We start from the raw sequence: 18,818 nt of genomic DNA, 5'->3' as shown, positions 1-18,818 counted from the left end.
AGCATTACTGAGTATCAAATGAATCCACAAGTTAATTTAATCAATGCCATCCCAAAATCAAAATTTTGTTATCAATTAATTCATTGAAACCTTTGCAATGCTGCTAAAACAATTAATTTCACATTGTTCAAAAATTTGGCGGGAACATTTGTACCCTTGCGAAATATCTAACGAGTTTTTTCAGGGTGAAGGTGAGATGGATGGCAGTTACATACGGATAAAAAACCTAGCCAGCGCTCATCCAACATCCTGCACACTATTACTAAAAAGACAATAACACTAGCTTACTATTTGCTGGTAACTTGCGGCAAAAATTTTTTCAATAAAACACCATGCCAACAACAATGCGTGAGATTAAAATTTTGGAATGATCAAAAAAAAAGTCTCGAAGAGGGCTGTGTTGGAAGAAGTTGAACAAAAGCTTGCTGCTACTGTCGAAAAAGCAGATGATGGGAGTTTAGATGATTATTTGGATCTCTTTGGTGATTTTAATGAAGGATTGGACGATAATTTAATTGGAAAACGAAAAAGTTTTTTTATTTTTGATGCTGATTATTATTTGAAGCGTGTGATGGTAATGGAGGCTGAGATTGTGGATATTATCAGAAGAAGAATGGTGCCAGATGCTAAACGTTCTATATCTAGATTTGTTAACACCTACAATACAATTAGTTGTGATGAAATAGAATGGAAAGCTTTATGTATGAAATTGGATTTATCATTTCACGGAAGTAAAAGCAAAGACAATTATCGGATTTTTGATAGAGGACTTGAGGCTGGAAGTAGCAGAAAAGTTGATAGAACTACTTTAGAATGGATTAATGATGCTCCAAATTCCTTTCTTCCTATTCTTGAGGATAATAGATATTGGTGGTTGTATAAATGGGAACATAAAAAGAAGAAGTGGAGGTCAATGGTAGTGAATTTAAAATTGGTTTATTTACAAGAAACTCACAAGATCAGAATAGAGTTTGATTATATTGTGTTTGAATTGCAATTAGTTAATGAACAGTTAGCTAAAGGAAAGAAAGTTTGGAAAGAACGTTTATGATTCAACTTTTATATGATGATCTAAAAATAAAACCTACCGGCATGTTTTATTAATAGATTTAAATGTTTTAAAAAAAAATGAGAATACAAGGTCCACCAATAACAAAATCCATAAACCTAAAAATCCACGAAGGAGCAAAATTTATTAGAATCCATGTTGATCACATTATACATTCATATAATATAAAAGAGTTTGTTAATATGGAATGTATTGATTTAACAAATGATAATTTTATTTATGGTGAACATTTTTTGTTTCCTCCTACTACGATAGAGGAGAAGATGTTTGGTAAAAGAAAGGTTGAACAAGATGATGATAATAATGATGAATATGATAATAATAATGATGATGATGATAAGAATAATGGTGATGATAATGGTGATAATAAGAAACGGGTTTGTTTTAATTTTAAATATAATATAATTTAACAACATCAAAGCGACACAAAAAACTAAAAACAACAGAACCTACGAATAATGCTACATCAAATACTTTAACAACAACAACAACAGATTCAACAATTAAATTAACAACAACAATAGACCCAACAAACACTACATCAAATAATTTAATAACAACCACACCAACAATAGAACATACTAATTTAACAACAACAAAAAAACGGGTTTGTTTTATTAATTATATTTCATTAACATAATTTAGAGAATAATAAGACATTCAAAACCAATAGAACCTACAAAAAGTACAACAATACAATCTACAAATACTATAAATAATTCAACAACAATAGAACCTACAAATAATTTAATAAGTACTCCAATAACAAACACTACATCAAATAATTTAACAACAACTACTAAATCTACAAATACAATAATAGAACCTACAAACACTATAAATATTAATAATTTAACAAGTACAACAACAGATTCAATAATTACATCAATTACAACAATAGAACCTACAAATACAACATCAAATAATTTAATAACAACAACAATAGAACCTACAAACACTACTACAACAACAATAGAATCTGCAATTAATTTAACAATACCAATCAGTACTAATAATAATTCTACAATTGAATCTTCCAACAATATTCAACAATCTGGAAATACTATTATTACTTCATCAATTACTCCAAATAATAACATAGTACTAGATAAAATAGATAAAATAATTCAAGAATTAATTATTCAACAAGTTAATCATGATAATTTATTAATTAATATTAAAAATGTAATTAATAATAATCATACTAAACACCTAATTAAAAATTTTGATGTGAATAATGATATGATCATTATATCATTATTAAAAAGTACAAGGGAAAGTAATATTATTAATATTAATATTGAAAATATTTATGTTTATGAATTTTTTAAATATCATAATTTAATAGACAACAAAAACCATGATAATCAAGAACATTTTAAACAACTGACTAATTTGAAATATGCTAATTATATAAGAAAAGCTATTGTTGGGAAATTAATTTCAACCTTTCCTATTTTAATATTAAAATCACTCAATCAAAAACAATTTGGCTTAGTTAAGCCGTATTCTAATGTTTGTGAATATATTATATCAAAATTACCATCTTCTTTAAATGTTCAAATAGATTTTATAAACTTTTTCAAACAATGTGTAAATGATGAACTTAATGAATAATAAATTTACTCTTCCACTTCATAGGTTCCAAATATTTTTAACATATTCAATAGATTAAATTAAATAGAATCTAATATTACAAGTTTAAGTATACTAAATGATTTAATTAATATTCATAAATAATGGATATTATTTATACAACGCGAATTAATATTAACAAGTTCAACTGAAACATTAGAATCCATGTTTAACAGTTATTTGATTTTACTAAATTATTTACAATAATTATTCAATTTATTTCCACATTGAAAACAATTTATTCAATTTTTATGCTAAATTTAAAGTTAGTTCAGAAATGATAAAACAAGTGGGAACGGAAGTACAAAATAAACAAGACAGAAAAATGATTAATAATATTTCTTTTCATAATGGATTAAATAATTCAGATATGCAATTATTTTATGCAGATCCAAACTATTATTAACTTTAGAAGATACAAATAAAAATTAAAATTTTATCGCTTATCAAGAATCGAACCAACGTCTCTGCGTTGGTATTACCAGATTCATGCCACTGCACTATCCATGCACTTATATTTACATGAAACTCGGATGCAACAAGAACCATACACTTGTCGGAGGACCTTACTTTTGCTATGGCGGCGGCGGCGAAAATTTCCGGGAAGCTAGTGAAGAAAACTTGCTATAAATTTAAGAAAAAGCATTGGGTAAGAGTTTTTAAACTCATTATCCAAAAAAGAAGAAATCAATTTGATAAAGTTTAGTTTATTCAATCTCAAGTTTAGTAAAAACTTTATTGAACTGCATAATAAATAATACTCGATAAACTCAATACAAGAATGGCAAATCCAGTCAACAAGACAAAATAAGAGAAGGCCACAGCAGCCCTTCTTGTCCAAGGAAGTGAAAGTTTGATATTCTTGCTGGTATTGGTTGACTTGGCTTCCTTGTGATTCTTGACCATTTCATAATCTTGTTTTTCCAATAGTTTTGCAATCATTTCCTTTCGTTCTCTTCTCTCCAAAACAATGTAGGTCAAACTTGGGAAAATATAAGCGATGGTTGTGGCACTGATGGCTCCTGTGAGTCCAATAATAACTCCCAAATTTTCCACAAGTATTGCAACAATGAAAGCAGACAGGACAACTATTAAGGTAGTTCCGTAGTGGAGAGCGTCTTTTCCTGTTCTGGTGGCAAAGAATCTGGAAATACTTGCCAAGACTGCATTCTTGTGTTTGGTATTTTCACTTGTTGGTGAAGTTTCATTGACACTAGTTGTTGCAGCATCCTCCTCTTCAGAGTCCTTTCCAGCACTCACTACAGTAAGCTCACTTTCAGTAACTGTATTTTCGTCGGATGGTTCACTAGTGAATGGTTTTGTTTTGAATTGTTCCTTTTGTTGTTTAACTTCGTCGAATTGTTGCAAAATTGTCTTGATTACTGACTTAAGGGCAAATCGAGGCATGAAACAAGTGTAGGAAATTGATAATCCAAGAGAGGCACAAAGGAGAATTCTTGCCAAAATCGCCAATCCATAATTCTTTGGTAATAAATCCAAAACATTGGCATCCTTCAAATTGACATCGAAAAACAATAAAAAGCTCGAAAGTCCCATAAAAAGAAGAACTCCAACAGCCAAAAGAAGCATGCAAAATACAAGAATCATGTAACGCTTTCTACTATTGTTTTTGAGTGATCCAATCACCTCAAAACTCACCTATTGATTTTAGGAATTATTGGAATCAGTATGAGTGTAATACTACTTACATCATGGCAAACAAAAACAAAACTCAAGGTTCCCATAGCGCTCAAATATTGAGGTCTTAAAAAATCAAAAACTGAATCATTGTAAGGAACCTTTCTTCTACCGAGACCAAGCTCATAGGTCAATAAGATGGAAATTAGGGCAACACTAGTTACAGAAATGAGGGAAGCATACTTGAAGCTTGATAATTGCTTCATAGATGCAATTGGTAACAAAATAATGGTTACATAAACAAGTACAGCATATCTTGAAATGAAAACTGACTCCTTTCCAATAAGCTCATACAATAAATCAGGCAAAATTTGAGAAATTTCAATAAGTTCAGAACAAACAGCTCCAAAATTGAACAAAAATATAAATATGCAAATCAAAATATATCCAATATTTCCAAAAGTTTTCTTAATCAATGAAGGAAAACTCGTAACTTTTTGTGCATTAGCCATATCATAGAGAATTATCAACGTGAAAAATATCAAACAGGCAACAATGACCAATGTTAAAACATAGGCGCCAATACCAGACTGAGCGACAGTATAACCTGAACTAATTGTTGCTGGTGATACAACATCATTAATTAAATTGTAAACACCAAAAGCAATATTAGTTTTAGTGAAATGTCTCCACAATCGTTCTCTATGAAAATCATCACTTTTACCAGTAGAGGTTGGAATATCCTTGAGTAACAATTCCACACTCTTTCTGTTAGTATCAATTGAATCTCTATGAGACGATCCATCATCCTCATCGGAAACTTCTTGATTCAAATCCACATCCTTAAAGGTAGAGATTTCATCATTTTTAAAATCGTCCTTTTCATCCTCATCATGATGATAATATTCAGTACCTTTCAATGCAACTGGGTCGCTTATGGTATTATTCTTTGTATTATTTGCGAAGGAAACTGATGAAGAAACTGCCACTGGAGAAATTATTGTCTTGGAAGAACCAGGAGATGGCACAAAGGCAATATTTGAGCCAACTGATCTCACTGAGAGAACACTTCTGTTTTGGGTACTTGTTCCATTGATTAACGATCCAAAACTAGAATTACTAGTTCCTGTCAACTTGGTGGCAGGTAAAAATTCAGGATGAGAAGTATCCACAGACAAGTTTTGATAGGATTGGCCACCTTGCTCTATTGGCATTGAAAAATGTATATTTTGTGAATCAACACTCGGAAGTGTACCTGTTGAATTATTCATAGAGGCAGAATTTTGAATTGAAGGAGAGTGAATACCAGTTGGTGTCAATGTCAAAGAGCCTGATGAACCAAAAGTGAAATTCGTATTTACAAATCGACTATTATTATAACTAATATTTGAATTTACAGTAATGCTACTTCCAGCAGTGGATGGTGTCGTTGGAGAAATACTCACAGAGGAGAAGGAATCTACAGAATTATTTCTTTTTTCATTGTGGATGTTATTTACAACTTTGAAGGGCAAATGATGATGTGCAATTGTTGAATTACTACTCTCCGAAGAATGAGGAATAACAATTGTTGGCATATTACTATTAACATCATTCTTACTAGCACCAATATTGTTATCCTGATTGACCACCGATTCCTCCACCGCCATATTCTTACTACTCTTTGAATTTTCCATTCTTATTGTCGTTGTATTATTACTATTAACATTAGTAGATAAAGTTGATGATGAAGTTTTGCTGTTACTACTACTGCCATCATCCAAGCCTTCTTCCGAATGATAATGTTTATCCTTCACATCATCCTCTAAGACTTGTTGTTGCATTTTTTATTGTTGCGAATCACATAATAATTATTACTACCCAATAAGGACTTGTTTTATTGTAAAGTAATTTAAAAGGGAGCTATTTAAAATAGATTGGGTGATTTATCAGCGCTATTTTTCACTACGGATATATTGACAGGTTGTGTGGAATGTGAAGGTGAGGGAGTTGGTGTGGTTTGAGTTTCGTTTGTTGTTGAGACGGGATGAATTTCTTGGACGGAGAAGGGAAACGAAAGTGGTTCCAATTGAGAAAGTCGTTTGAGGGAGAACCCATTGAGAGGATCGAGGAGTTCATTAAGGGAGGCAGGGTGAAAGGTTTGGGTGAGAGGATCCTGGAATGCTCGAGTGAATAAATCCATTTCCCATTCAGTAAAGTCATCTTGCTCAATTGCTAGTTTAATTGAGGGAGAATTCATCTGTGATTCTTTTTCTGAACATTGACATGTGAAAAGGTGTGAATTTTGGAGAATATTGTAGCATGTAGAATCAATGAGTGTTTTCAAAGTTTCATTCGAGTCTGTTAAGTTTGAATTATCAATTGAAGAAGAGGAAGTTATGAGTTCCACATAAATATCGAGTGAAGATGAATATTTCAATGATTTGCTCATGAATAATACTGCCTTTTCAACTTGTTGATTCGGAAGTAAAATATATTTAATATAAAAGTGGAAAAGAGGAAATAATAATCTTTTAATGGATTCGGGAGGAGTGGAATTTTCATCAAGTAAATTTTCCAAATATTCTAGTGTATCATCAAAATTTTCATTTTCCAAACCTAGTTTAACTGTTTCAATGATTTCCGAGATATTAGGAACGAATAAAGAGGTTGTATCAATCTTTCGTTTCTTGTTCATTTTTTTCCTAAATTTTCAAAATTGTTTTTTTCAAATATTAAAAAGATAATCTATCTGAAGAGATAGGTACCCTTCTTTCTAGGAGTGTTATCACCACTATTAGAATTGCTATTGGATCCACTGTTTGGAGCACTACCACTATAATCAGAGAGTGATTGAGGGTCAGCAAATGTAATAGTAATATTATCAATAACATCGTCAGACATTTGAAGTTCTGTTTGAGGGAGACTGTGAGTCTTAGCTACAGAATGCTTTCTTGTTTTGGTTGGTTCAACTGGTGGATTAACTCTAAACTTTTTAACAAATTTGTATAAATTAACATAATATCCAGGACATAACCAAGTTCCATAATGAGTGCCTTCATCAAATCTCTTAACATAACAATATTCTCCAAATCTTTCACAATAAATTTCAATGAGAGTATCCATATGAGTGGCTGGAATGAGTTCATCCTTTCTTCCACTAATAAATAAGAATGGCAAATCACCATTAAGTCTCTTTCTGTGATAATCATTTCTGAATTGAGCATTTCTCAATGTAGCTTCATTATCCCACTTATTGACACTAAAGAATTGAAGAATTGGTGAAATGAATCTGTATGGGAAAATGGCTGGTATCAACTTTGGAATAGACATGAAGGTATTCTCAACAATAACTCCACGAATAGCATTGGCATATTTTGAAGCCAAATAAATTGATACAGCTCCTCCTAAACTTCTTCCGAAAATGAAAATGTTATTTGGATTGATATCCGATCGCTTCTCAAGAAGATATCTAATTGCTGTTTCAGCATCATTCTTCAAGCCCTCTTCGGAAGGTTCTCCAGTACTCTTACCATATCCTCTATATTCAACCATGAGAATATTACACTTTAAAGTATGATACATATCTCTAGCATTGGTCAAACGATGGGAAATATTTCCAGCATTACCATGGAACATGATTATTGTTGGAGTATATTGAAGTTGCTTCTTGTATTGCATCATGGCAACATTACTCTTCTTTTGCTTCTTCTTTCCATGTTCTTCGGCATGATTAGAAATTCCTACAGTTTGATTTTGATGGAAGGAAAAGATTCCATCCTCGTCTTCATCATGTTTATCGTTTGACTTCTTTTGAAGGAAGGCAGCATCAATTCCGCCACTATTTGGTTGTACATAACGAAGGAACCAACAATGTATCTTTGCTTGTCCGTCCAATGTATCGAGGAAAATATCTTCGAATGGCAGATTGAAGATAGAAGGTAAGTATTCAAGTATTCTAGCCTGTCCTCTTGGCATATAATTACAATAGAGTAACAAGTTTTGTTTGTAATAAGCCAAAGAAAAGAGTACCACAAAGGGTATCGATCCAAGCAGCCAATAAAACATTTTCCAATATATTATTAATATTTGTACAATAATTGATGATGAGAGTTTTAAAGTGCTCTTGATGATGATATTATTGAAATTATTCGAAGAAGAACAAGAGAGAGGATGTATTTTCCGAGTGCCGCTTGTTTATCCTCTAAATGTTGATGATGTTTGAAATTATATAATCCTTTCTCTTCTTCTGTTTTGCTTCCTAGCTTGGATGATACTATTTCCTTCAAAGATACAAATTGAGAGAAACAGAGAAAGTTTGCCGCTTTTTTTATTGAGTTGTTTTTGCTCAGTCACAAGTAAAATCTCCTCAACGCCAAGCAAGTAAACATTTCTATAAAAGTAAAGACAGAGAGGTAAGGCAAGAATGTTGGATTTGGATAGTCTTTCATGTTGGGAATGAGAATTCTTTACAATATTTTGATTTTATTCAATAATTTACAAGTTTAGTACAATACTTATTCCTTCTTCTTTTCTTCAACCATATCTGGATCAATTGGAATGTACCAGTGGTCTTCTTTTTGAATTTGTGAATAGATTTTATCAATTCTTTCCAATTTGTCTCCGTAAGCAAAGTCCCAATTGTATAATACAACGAGTGAATAAGCTCTGTTGTGAAGAACAGGGAATTTCATATTCGATTTTAATTCCAATTCGAAAATATTTTACAATGATCAATATTATTAAAGAATAATTCAATATAATCCATGTAAATATTAAAACACTTACGTATATGGAAGAATAACTCCAGGATGAATTGGTTTCTTCTTAATCAATCCAGCAAGTAAACCAGTCGAAATAAAACCATGGAAACCAGCCATCCACCAAAATCGTTCTCTAGCAATAGCAACTTGAGTAGCAATTTGCATTCTCTTCATTCTTTCTCCTTGCTTTTTCTGATTTTGTACCATTTTCTCTTGCATTTCAACTTGCACAGCCTTTTGCTTTTCTGCCATTGAATTGGCAATTGAACTACCAATATTACCCATTTTCTCTTTTATAATTTATTGTAGCAATGTATTCCGATGATATTATGAACAATGTAGATAACAATTCTAGGGAGTTTGCAGCTCTCTCTTATCTTGTTGTTATTTTTTTTAAATTGTTGGGACCTTTATTGGGTTTATTTGATGGAATATTTGAATTGTTTGATGGTCCGTCAGACTGTTATGCCCGTCAAAGGCGGACGTAGATTTAATTTGATTTCATTAGTATTTTAATTAAGATGATGACATTGTTATCAATTGATTGAACTTTACAAAAACAACGGAAAGATTGCAGTCAAATAATAAATTGCCTATGTTTCATTACATTAATGTAATCCAAAGATTACAAAATAAATATTGCAATGACAGGGAAGAAACTGAACGAAAATTAAATCAAATAATTGCTTGACTGCCTTGTTTCGAAATAGAATTCATTTAAGGTTCAATACAAAAAGGATTCTTGAGAGGCCAAAACATTATTGTCAGCACATCTTGATGAAACTCTTTTTGTAAGCATTAAATAATCATTCTACAGTTGTCTCGCGTTATCTGTTACCATATTACCTCATCATATTGTATCTACAACACTACACTATTCTGATGATGTATTAGCTTACCTCATCACACAATAAAAACAACAGCTTATTCATGACTGCCATCGTCATCAAATTTTATTATTTTAAAAAAATAAAACAAAGGCCACAGAGATGAGACTCACTTCCGTTAACAAGTCTGGTACACTTTCTTGGTGTCCTATTCAAGACCACACCGATTTGATGGCTGTTGGTTCTCTGGCTGGCTCGTTGGATTGGAATGAATCGCTGAGATCTAGTCAACAAGCAGGTACTGGAGCAACTTTAGAAATATACAGTATATTGCCAAGCTTTACAGGAAAGCAAATCAGTAGTTTAAGCACAAAATATGAAGAGAGTGAAGAAACCCCTGTTGAAGAAGAATCCGTACAACAACAACAAGAATCAACAGATTCATCAGATATTTTCCAAAGTAACGATGATGATTTCTTCTCAAATAGTTCTTCATCAGCTTTCTTTTCATCATTGGGTTCTACTCATCAACAAAACGAATTAATCTCAACAGAGGAAGAGGAAAAGAAGAAAAAGGAAGCTGCTAGAAAGCATCCAAAATTAGTTGCTCAAATCGAAGCACCTGATCGTTTTAACAGACTTTCTTGGGGTACTCCGGGATCAACAGGAGAATCACTTGGTATTGTTGCTGGTGCTCAAGTTGATGGTACTATTAGTCTTTTTGATGTTAACAAGATGGTAGAATCTTACTCCAAGACAAAGAAAATTTCATCAACAAGTTCTGCTCTTGTTGCTACTCTTGATAAGCACCAAAATAGTGTTCGTGGCTTAGAATTTAATCCAAAACAAGTCAATTTATTGGCAAGTGCTGGTGAAGATGGACAACTTTTCATCTGGAACTTGAAGCAACCAGAACAACCTGGTGTTGTTGTTTTGGGTTGTAAAAATCCACATCAAAATCAAACAATTTCTCATCTTCAATGGAATCAAAAATTCGAATATATTTTGGCAACAACATCTCATCAAGGAACATCTGTTGTTTGGGATTTGAGACAAAAACGTGTTCTTGTTCCTTTCAGTAATGCCAATCATCCAAGATCAAGATACAGTTCTCTTGCTTGGAATCCAGATATTCATACTCAATTATTAGTAGCTTGTGAGGATGATGAAAGACCAGTTATTGAAGTTTGGGATTTGAGAAAGGCTTATGCTCCAATCAGAGAACTCGGATCCGCTCAACAAGGACATCAAAAGGGTGTTTTGAGTGTTAGTTGGTGTCGTGAAGATAGTAACCTTTTGGTCAGTAGTGGTAAGGACAATCGTTCACTTATTTGGAATCCTAATACTGGTGATTTACTTGGAGAACTTTCAACTGGTTTCTCTGAAGTTTCATCATCCAATAGAAATAATAAGGGAAGAGTTAATACTCAAGAAGAATATCCATGGATTTTCGATGCCCAATGGTCATACAAATCAACTATTCTTTCAACAAGCTCTTTTGATAAGAAGATTCAAGTTTACAGTGTTCAAGATCCAAGTTCTGTCAATGTTGAATCCAATGCATTCAATGCCTCTGTCAAGAATATTTCACAACCAACTGCTTCAGTTTTGAAGACTGCACCAAAATGGCTTAAGAGACCAGCTGGTGTTTCTTGGTGTTTTGGAAATAGATTAATTGCTTTCAATAACACAATCAAGCAAGAAAGTGAAGAAAATAGTTTGGAAAAGCACCAACAAGTTCAACAATTCATGACTCCAAATCCAATTCGTATTTACAGTGGTGCCTCTGCTCTTGCCTCTGTTTCTGTTAGTGAATCTGATGCACCAAAGATGTTCGATTTCAATAAGCAAGTTATTGAATTGGAAAAGATTGTTCTTTCTCAAGTTTCTCCACAAGAAAAGAGAGATCTTTGCGTTCAATATTGTAAGCAAAAGCAATCTGAAAGCCAATCAATGGAATGGAATTTGTTGGAAATTTTGTTTACTTCTGATGAAGAAAAAGGAAAGAAGATTCAATCATTGTTAGGATACAATAGAGAAACTATCCAACAACAATCTCAAACTGTTGAACCTCAATCAAGTGAATCCGAAAGAAATAACTCTGAGGAATTGAGCACACTCATTAAGAAGAATATTATTGTTGGAAATATGCAAGGAGCCATCAACTGTTGCTTGAGTGGTAACAGATTTTCTGATGCCTTAGTTTTGGCCAAAGTTACTGGCAATAGTGAATTGTGGAATTATGTTGTTGAACAATTTTTGAATAGTAAGGAAGGTTCCGTCATTAATGCCATGAGAGATCTTGTCTATAAGAATTATGATGCTGTTCTTAACCATACTGAAGAAAGTTGGAAGGAAAAACTTGCTACTCTCTGTTTGGATATGACAAAGAACAAGACTTTGATCGATTCTGTTCTCAAGTCTTTGGTTGAAAAGGAAGAACAACGTCTCATTGATAGACCAAATGAACCACAATCTGAAGATGATCTCCTAGGATCACTCTTGGGTTCATTCCTTTCTGGACAAATTGAACAAATCTTCACCAGATGGATTTCTGAATTCGAAAAGAGTATTGAAGGTGTTTCAACATCAAGCCCAGATTTTGCTGTCAGACTCATTGATTTGATTTCCAAGATTGAATTACTTCATACACACCATCTCACCTATGCCTCCATCTCCAAGAAGACAACTACCATTTCATACATTGAATCTATCTTGAATCAAATGTTGCAAAATGGTCATGTTTTGAATCAATATTATATTACATTTGCTATGAAATGTATTGAATTGGGCAGTTTGGTTGATGTTCAAAAGACTTTACCATTGGCTCTCCGTTGTTTGAATATTGCTATTGACCAAACTTCATCTCAACCAATTATTCTTCCAAAGGATTATTCCAATGTTGATATTCAAGAATTGAGATATCGTCTTTATCATTCCATTGGTAAGGCTCCACAAAGTCTCAAGGCTCCTTCCATGCCAAGTTCTTGGATTAAGAAGAAACCAACACAACAAACAACACAACCAACTCCAACAACTCATGCTTCTTCTATTCCACCAAGCTCAAGTGCTACAATCTCTTCTTCGACCAGATCAGATTCACCAACCAATACAAAGAAATTGGGAGGTAGTGGATACAAGAAGGTTGATGTTCAATTGTTGCCTCAACCACTTCCAACAGTTTCCCCAATTTCAGGAGCCATCGTTCCACCAACTGGTGCTGTTGCTAAGCCTGTAGCCATGCATCAACCAGTTACTGTAACTCAACCAGTCCATAACCCTGTAACAACAACACCTGTCTATCATCAACCAACTAGTACTCATAATCCAATTCATAATAATTTGGGAGGAGTTGCATCTTTCACTCCACAACCAATTCAACCATCTACTGGTTTCCAATCAAACTCAATGAGTGGAGGTATGCCACCAATGATGGGCGGAGGAATGCCATCAGTGGGAGGATATGGAATGAATTCAATGAGTGGAAATAATAATTTGGGAGGTGTGGCTACATTTGCTCCACAACCAATTCAACCATCCACTGGATTCCAATCCAACCAAATGCCAATGGGAGGTATGCCACCAATGATGGGTGGAGGTATGCCACCAAGCACAGGTAGCAGCAATTCTTCTCCATCAATGACTCCAACTTGGCAACAAGTTACAATGCCACCAACATTGAATCCACAATCAGAAGTTATTCAACAACCTATGGTTATTCAACCAGTTGTCGATCAACAAGCCATTTTGAGAGAAAATTTGGAAAAGTATGCTGGAATTGATATTGAAAGAAATGTCACAAGTGCCAGATATCAAAATGTTGTAGATAGTTTGACTCAAAGTTTCGATAAGTTATATGGAGGAGAAGATAAGGGAGCTGCTCATTTGGAAAAGAAGAGAATGATTGCTCAAAGTGTGAATGCACTCTTTACTCTTTTACAAGAAACTAGCAATGATGCATTGGCTCACGAACTTTTAATGTGGAGTGATGCCATGTTACAAGGCGATTTCACATCAGCTGACCACACTTTCAAGTCTTTGAACAAGTTGTACTTCCAAGAACTTAAGAATGCCAAGAATATGAGATTTTTAATGACCTGTCTTAAAGCATCAAAGCAATAATTTTAAATAAATTTTTATTAAACTAATACAAGTGAAGTGTACTATTTAAAGTAAAGAAAACGGAATTATGGGTAGATTGTGAAAGTGGGAACATGTTGGAAAGGAGAGGATGTTATTATTACGGAAGAATTTTTGTGTGATGATCATCAACAATTAGATTTAGAATTTAGACATTGCTCCGAGAGGTAAAGATGCCATTGGTACTTCAGATTGGGCAACTTCTTGATTTTCCAATTTAATTCCAAAAGCTGAAGCCATCAAACGATGAAGAGCATACTTTTCTTGGTCTTGACTCAAGACAAGAGGCAAATATAAAATAACCATAGCAGTTGAAGAGGTGAAAGCAATGGTTCCGAGTGTTGAAACTAAGGAAACAACCTTTCCGTAGAGTTTCTTCAACAAGAGTTTTGGATTAGAGAGGAAGGACATGATGTAGTTGATGATGTTGTTGCAATATTTTTTAAATCAAAATTAAAAAAAATAAAATTGATTGAATTGATTGAAGACTTGCTTTCAGACTTTCTTGGTGATGAAGGTAAATGAATGAGAGTAGTATGGAAAAGGCTTTTTTGATTGAAGAGAGTATTTAAGTTGATAATAGATATTAAATTGAATTTTATGAAGATTTAAACTTTAGAAAGATAGGTGAAGGAATGAGGAGGAAAGGCTTGAGGAAGGAGTACTTTCCGAATAGATTTGATCATCTTGGAATTTGAAGAAGATTTCATCCTTTTGATTGGGAATGCCGATAGTTGGTGCTGTATTATTACTGGTTTCTGTGCTGCTATTTTCTGGCTACTTGTTTTTCAATATTGAAATGGATAGAATAGTACGAGAGCTAGAATGAATTTGTAATCATCACCAACAATTGCAACACAGCCAGCTACTATTTGAAGAAATTCACAGCTCAATAATCCAAACATTAATGACAAGGTGACTGTGAATGGATTTCTGGACTTTCGGTCTGAGGAATTTTTCACATTCTTGGTGACCTTTCTGATTGTTTTGAGGACTAAATAACCAGACCATATAATTCCAATGGTATCATTGATTAAGAAAAATACAACTCCACAAAATATTATCACTGCACTGTAGAAGAATCCAACAGAGAATGTTGCCAAATAGAAATTATAAGTAGATTCTATCACCACGTGATTATCCATAATAATATTAAAAATTGCTGATAATGTAACCATGCGTAGAGGTGTAAAAGTTCATGATGTTTGGAATTCGGCAGTTTGTTGATGAGATTGAATATATGAAACTGTTTTGGATACTTATCACTATTGAATCCAATAAGAGGAAATGAAAAGGATATTATTTTTAAATGTTATTTACAATAATCTACATATTATTCCTTCAATTCAGTTTCCTTTTCTGTATCCTTTGGTTGTTTAGTTTCCAATGCTCTTTCCTTCTTTCCTTTTTCCAATAATCTATTGAGATACCAAATCTTCAGCTTTTGAATTGGATTTCTATTTCCCCATCTCAAATAGCCCGTCTTGAATTGATTGGTCATCATATCAAATTGGAAATAATGTGGCACACCCTTAATTGGCTTCTTTCCTGTCACAAAATTAATCACCTCAATCACCAAAATTCCATGCAACATAGTACAAACAGGACCCAGAGATGGAGCAGCATGTCCACTCAAATCAACATTCTTTGCTTTCATATATTTCAGATGAGTGCCAGCAGGTGCTGCTGTAATTAAATGTCTAACTATCAAATCCTCATCACTCATACTATCATTCATGCAACAGAAATCATCAAATGTTGGACCAGTTGGAAGATAGATTTGCCAAGCACATGAATAACCAATTGGACCAGCAGTAAACACAGCAATTCCCTTCTTGTGTGCATGTTTGTAGAGTAAACGTCTGGTTCTTGGTGCAAACAGATCGAGTGCATCCATTACAACATTTACACCATCAAGGAAATCATCAATATTACTTTCATCAATACCATTGGTGAATGCTTTAGTTTTGGCAAGTGGATTAATGGCAAGCACAATTTCAGATGTGACAATTGCCTTGTTTCTGCCAATTGAATTAACGGTCGCACCATATTGCCTGTTAAAGTTGACCAATTCATAGTGATCAAAATCAGCAAATTTGAAATTACTGACACCTGTTCTAGCCAATGCGCTTGCATAACCTCCACCTTTTCATCGACATGATTAGATGTTGTTGTAATGCATGTTACAATTAATAGTCAAAGTTAACAAAGATGTTAATTAATTGAGATATTTAAAACACAACATACCTGCACCACCACAGCCAGCAATTGCAACACAAGTTCTTTCAATCTTTGCTTGTTCTTCTTTTGAGACAAGTCCAATATTTCTACAGAAAGCTTCTGCAGTAGTGTATGGACGATCTAAACCAACAGTTGCTACATCAGATGATGGTTTAGTTGGTTCTGTTGATGTACTATTGTTCGATTCGGTAATGGATATATGTTCACTCATTTTATTGTGTATGGTAAGTTGATTTTAATCTCGTGTTAGAAAGTTGAAACATGATGGGCAATTTCACAAACTAGAAGTTTCGTAAATATAACCGAAAGAGACAGTCAAACCATTGGCTATCAACAAAAATACAAGGTTTTCAACTCCTAATTAACCTTGCTGATTGCCAATTGATTTCTAATGACTCCAATTTAGTATGCAAAATTGTATTCGTTTAAAATGAAACTATTCTTTCTATTCTTTCTATCAATTTATTGCAACTACACCTTGTTGTTAATAGCCATTGAGTACACAAAGTAGATGGTCTAATGTAATCGAAAGAGTGTAATACGAGTTGGAGTTGCGGTGTTTGCGAGATCACTTTCTTATATTAGAGTTCCATAAAAGGGGAATGAGTTTTTAGTAATGGAAGTAGAACTTTGTTATTGAGGATCATATAATCTAAGATCATATATCAATATTTATTCTAAATCCATGTAATTTGAAAAGAATTTTATTTAAAATTGTTATCTTCCACAACATTTCCTTATGATTTCATTACAATATCTCGAGATGTATTTCCTATCACGTGTATAATTTATTCAAAATGAGAAGACCTACTTTTGTCTCTTCTTTTTCTGAACTTCATTTACTAATGATTCCTCAGGAAGATACGTCAATTCACCACCTTCCAATTCTTTGAACAATTTCCAGTCTCTTCCTCTAATAATTTGGTTTAAGTAAGATGACCTAATGGTGCTATACTTATCTTTGTCCTCAATATTCATCTCAATGTAATAAGGAGCTCCATACCAAGTATTCCAATCATTTTCCTTTTCGAAAACCTTTCCAATATCATTAACAGGAATTCTATCCTTTCTTCCTGTTCTTGGAATGTCGAAAGCATGGCAAAAGTACTGTTTGTTGGCTTCTTGATAATGAAGAAGTATTTTCAGGTTATCTCCACCTACAATTCCATGAAGGAAAAACCCCTTTTTGAATAATTTAAGGTCTGGTTTAAACTTGATTTCTAGAGCGCAAAATCTTTCAAATTCCATAATTCCAACACTTTTGTAGTTGTGCTTTGTGATTTCATTGTTTTCAACCTTTGAAGCATCAATGGTATTTCTGAACTTGATGATGAAAACCTCGGTATCTTGTTTAACGTAGGCATCAAAAAGTGAACAAACAATATCAAAACAAAGACACCCCTTCTTTTCGTTGAATGAGCAGAATCCAATACGAGATATACAAGGTAGCTCCTTTCTATCATATTCTAATTGATGTAAACCTTGACGATTAAGAAGTGCTTCCTCAATTAAACATCTAGCACCATTCAATAATGAACTTCCACCATCTGGATTACAACTTACTTCGAAAGGAGTCCTTATTGGATTCTTGAATTCATCTTTGAGATAATTGAATTGTCTGTTGACATACTCGCTCAATTCTATGTTGGTCACATACTTCTCAATTAACTTTCTAAAATAGTCGTGAGAAATAAATGCACCATAAATCACAACATCTGTGCAACCATGTTGAAGAATAAGATCAAGAATGGGCTCTGCAATTTCCTTCACACCATCCTCGAATATTGTTTTCAACTCTTCGTATTTTTCAGGTAACTCTGCTGAACTTCTATAGTCGAACAAATTTTTCATGACTTCCATTGGATCGAAGTTACTATCATACTGCTTAATCTTTTCATGGATGAGAGAAACTCCTCTTGTTTCTCCATTCACTTGAAGTATTTCATCATTTTTCTTAACAAGTGCATCACATGTCAAATGGCCGATATCAATAATCAAGGTACTCGGTTTGTCAGAATTCAAACGCAACAGCAATGAATATTCCTCAACAACATAGATATCATCCATTTCAATTGGTCTTGAAGTTTTGCATGTTTCATCAATAACTTGTTTTACAACTCTTTTAAATCTCTTCTTTGCTTCAAGATCAGTGTCAGTGGGTACTGTGAAAATGAAACAATTGGCAACAACAACATTCTTTAGCATTCCCTTTTCTGTTTTTTTATGGAATGAAGTGCAAGACTTGAAAAGTAATATCAAGAATTCTTTCAATAATTGCTCTACCTTGAATTCTTCACCTTCCATTTCAATTTGCTTGAAATCCATGACGGTGAACCACTTTTTAATACTTGGAAAGAGAATGTGCTGACCTTCTGGTTTGACCAATGAGAAAGTTTGTGTTGATTTACAAAAATAGAGCCATGTTTTTACAAACTCAATGCTACTTCCACTTTCTGATGAAGTTTTTCCAGGCACAAAGTTCAAAACACTGGACAAGACATTGTTTCCTTTTACAGTTATACTCTT

The 18,818-nt window shown here is 33.3% G+C and overlaps 7 protein-coding genes across 7 annotated transcripts; 2 read left to right on the top strand and 5 right to left on the bottom strand.

The window, feature by feature from the left end:
• Positions 1-367: 367 nt before the first annotated feature.
• NAEGRDRAFT_54236 (uncharacterized protein) lies at positions 368-1,051 on the top strand (the record flags this gene model as incomplete). The annotated part of the gene is made up of 1 exon (XM_002669380.1): positions 368-1,051. One exon carries the CDS (start codon positions 368-370, stop codon positions 1,049-1,051), a length of 684 nt encoding a protein of 227 aa, XP_002669426.1.
• A 2,365-nt stretch (positions 1,052-3,416) lies between these two features.
• NAEGRDRAFT_59951 (uncharacterized protein) lies at positions 3,417-6,165 on the bottom strand (the record flags this gene model as incomplete). Its single annotated transcript, XM_002669350.1, has 2 exons — positions 3,417-4,363; positions 4,414-6,165. 2 exons carry the CDS (start codon positions 6,163-6,165, stop codon positions 3,440-3,442), a joined length of 2,676 nt encoding a protein of 891 aa, XP_002669396.1. The 3' UTR covers positions 3,417-3,439.
• Positions 6,166-6,840: 675 nt separating this feature from the next.
• NAEGRDRAFT_59950 (uncharacterized protein) lies at positions 6,841-8,640 on the bottom strand. Its single transcript, XM_002669349.1, has one exon. It carries the CDS (start codon positions 8,387-8,389, stop codon positions 7,070-7,072), a length of 1,320 nt encoding a protein of 439 aa, XP_002669395.1. The 5' UTR covers positions 8,390-8,640; the 3' UTR covers positions 6,841-7,069.
• Positions 8,641-8,838: 198 nt separating this feature from the next.
• On the bottom strand, positions 8,839-9,369 carry NAEGRDRAFT_54233 (uncharacterized protein; the record flags this gene model as incomplete). The annotated part of the gene is made up of 2 exons (XM_002669348.1): positions 8,839-8,989; positions 9,110-9,369. The coding sequence occupies 2 exons, from the start codon at positions 9,367-9,369 to the stop codon at positions 8,839-8,841; spliced, it is 411 nt and encodes a 136-aa protein (XP_002669394.1).
• Positions 9,370-10,059: 690 nt separating this feature from the next.
• Positions 10,060-14,060, top strand: NAEGRDRAFT_59949 (uncharacterized protein). Its single transcript, XM_002669379.1, has one exon. It carries the CDS (start codon positions 10,074-10,076, stop codon positions 14,031-14,033), a length of 3,960 nt encoding a protein of 1,319 aa, XP_002669425.1. The 5' UTR covers positions 10,060-10,073; the 3' UTR covers positions 14,034-14,060.
• Positions 14,061-15,384: 1,324 nt separating this feature from the next.
• NAEGRDRAFT_75656 (uncharacterized protein) lies at positions 15,385-16,503 on the bottom strand (the record flags this gene model as incomplete). Its single annotated transcript, XM_002669347.1, has 2 exons — positions 15,385-16,196; positions 16,299-16,503. The coding sequence occupies 2 exons, from the start codon at positions 16,501-16,503 to the stop codon at positions 15,385-15,387; spliced, it is 1,017 nt and encodes a 338-aa protein (XP_002669393.1).
• A 596-nt stretch (positions 16,504-17,099) lies between these two features.
• On the bottom strand, positions 17,100-18,596 carry NAEGRDRAFT_75655 (uncharacterized protein; the record flags this gene model as incomplete). The annotated part of the gene is made up of 1 exon (XM_002669346.1): positions 17,100-18,596. The coding sequence occupies one exon, from the start codon at positions 18,594-18,596 to the stop codon at positions 17,100-17,102; it is 1,497 nt and encodes a 498-aa protein (XP_002669392.1).
• Between the last annotated feature and the right edge of the window lie 222 nt (positions 18,597-18,818).

This window comes from Naegleria gruberi (genome assembly GCF_000004985.1).
Source record: "Naegleria gruberi genomic scaffold NAEGRscaffold_83, whole genome shotgun sequence".
NCBI lineage: Eukaryota > Heterolobosea > Eutetramitea > Acrasida > Naegleriidae > Naegleria > Naegleria gruberi.
Note: the sequence above shows the minus strand (reverse complement) of the source record. Positions and strands in the feature narration are given on the sequence as shown.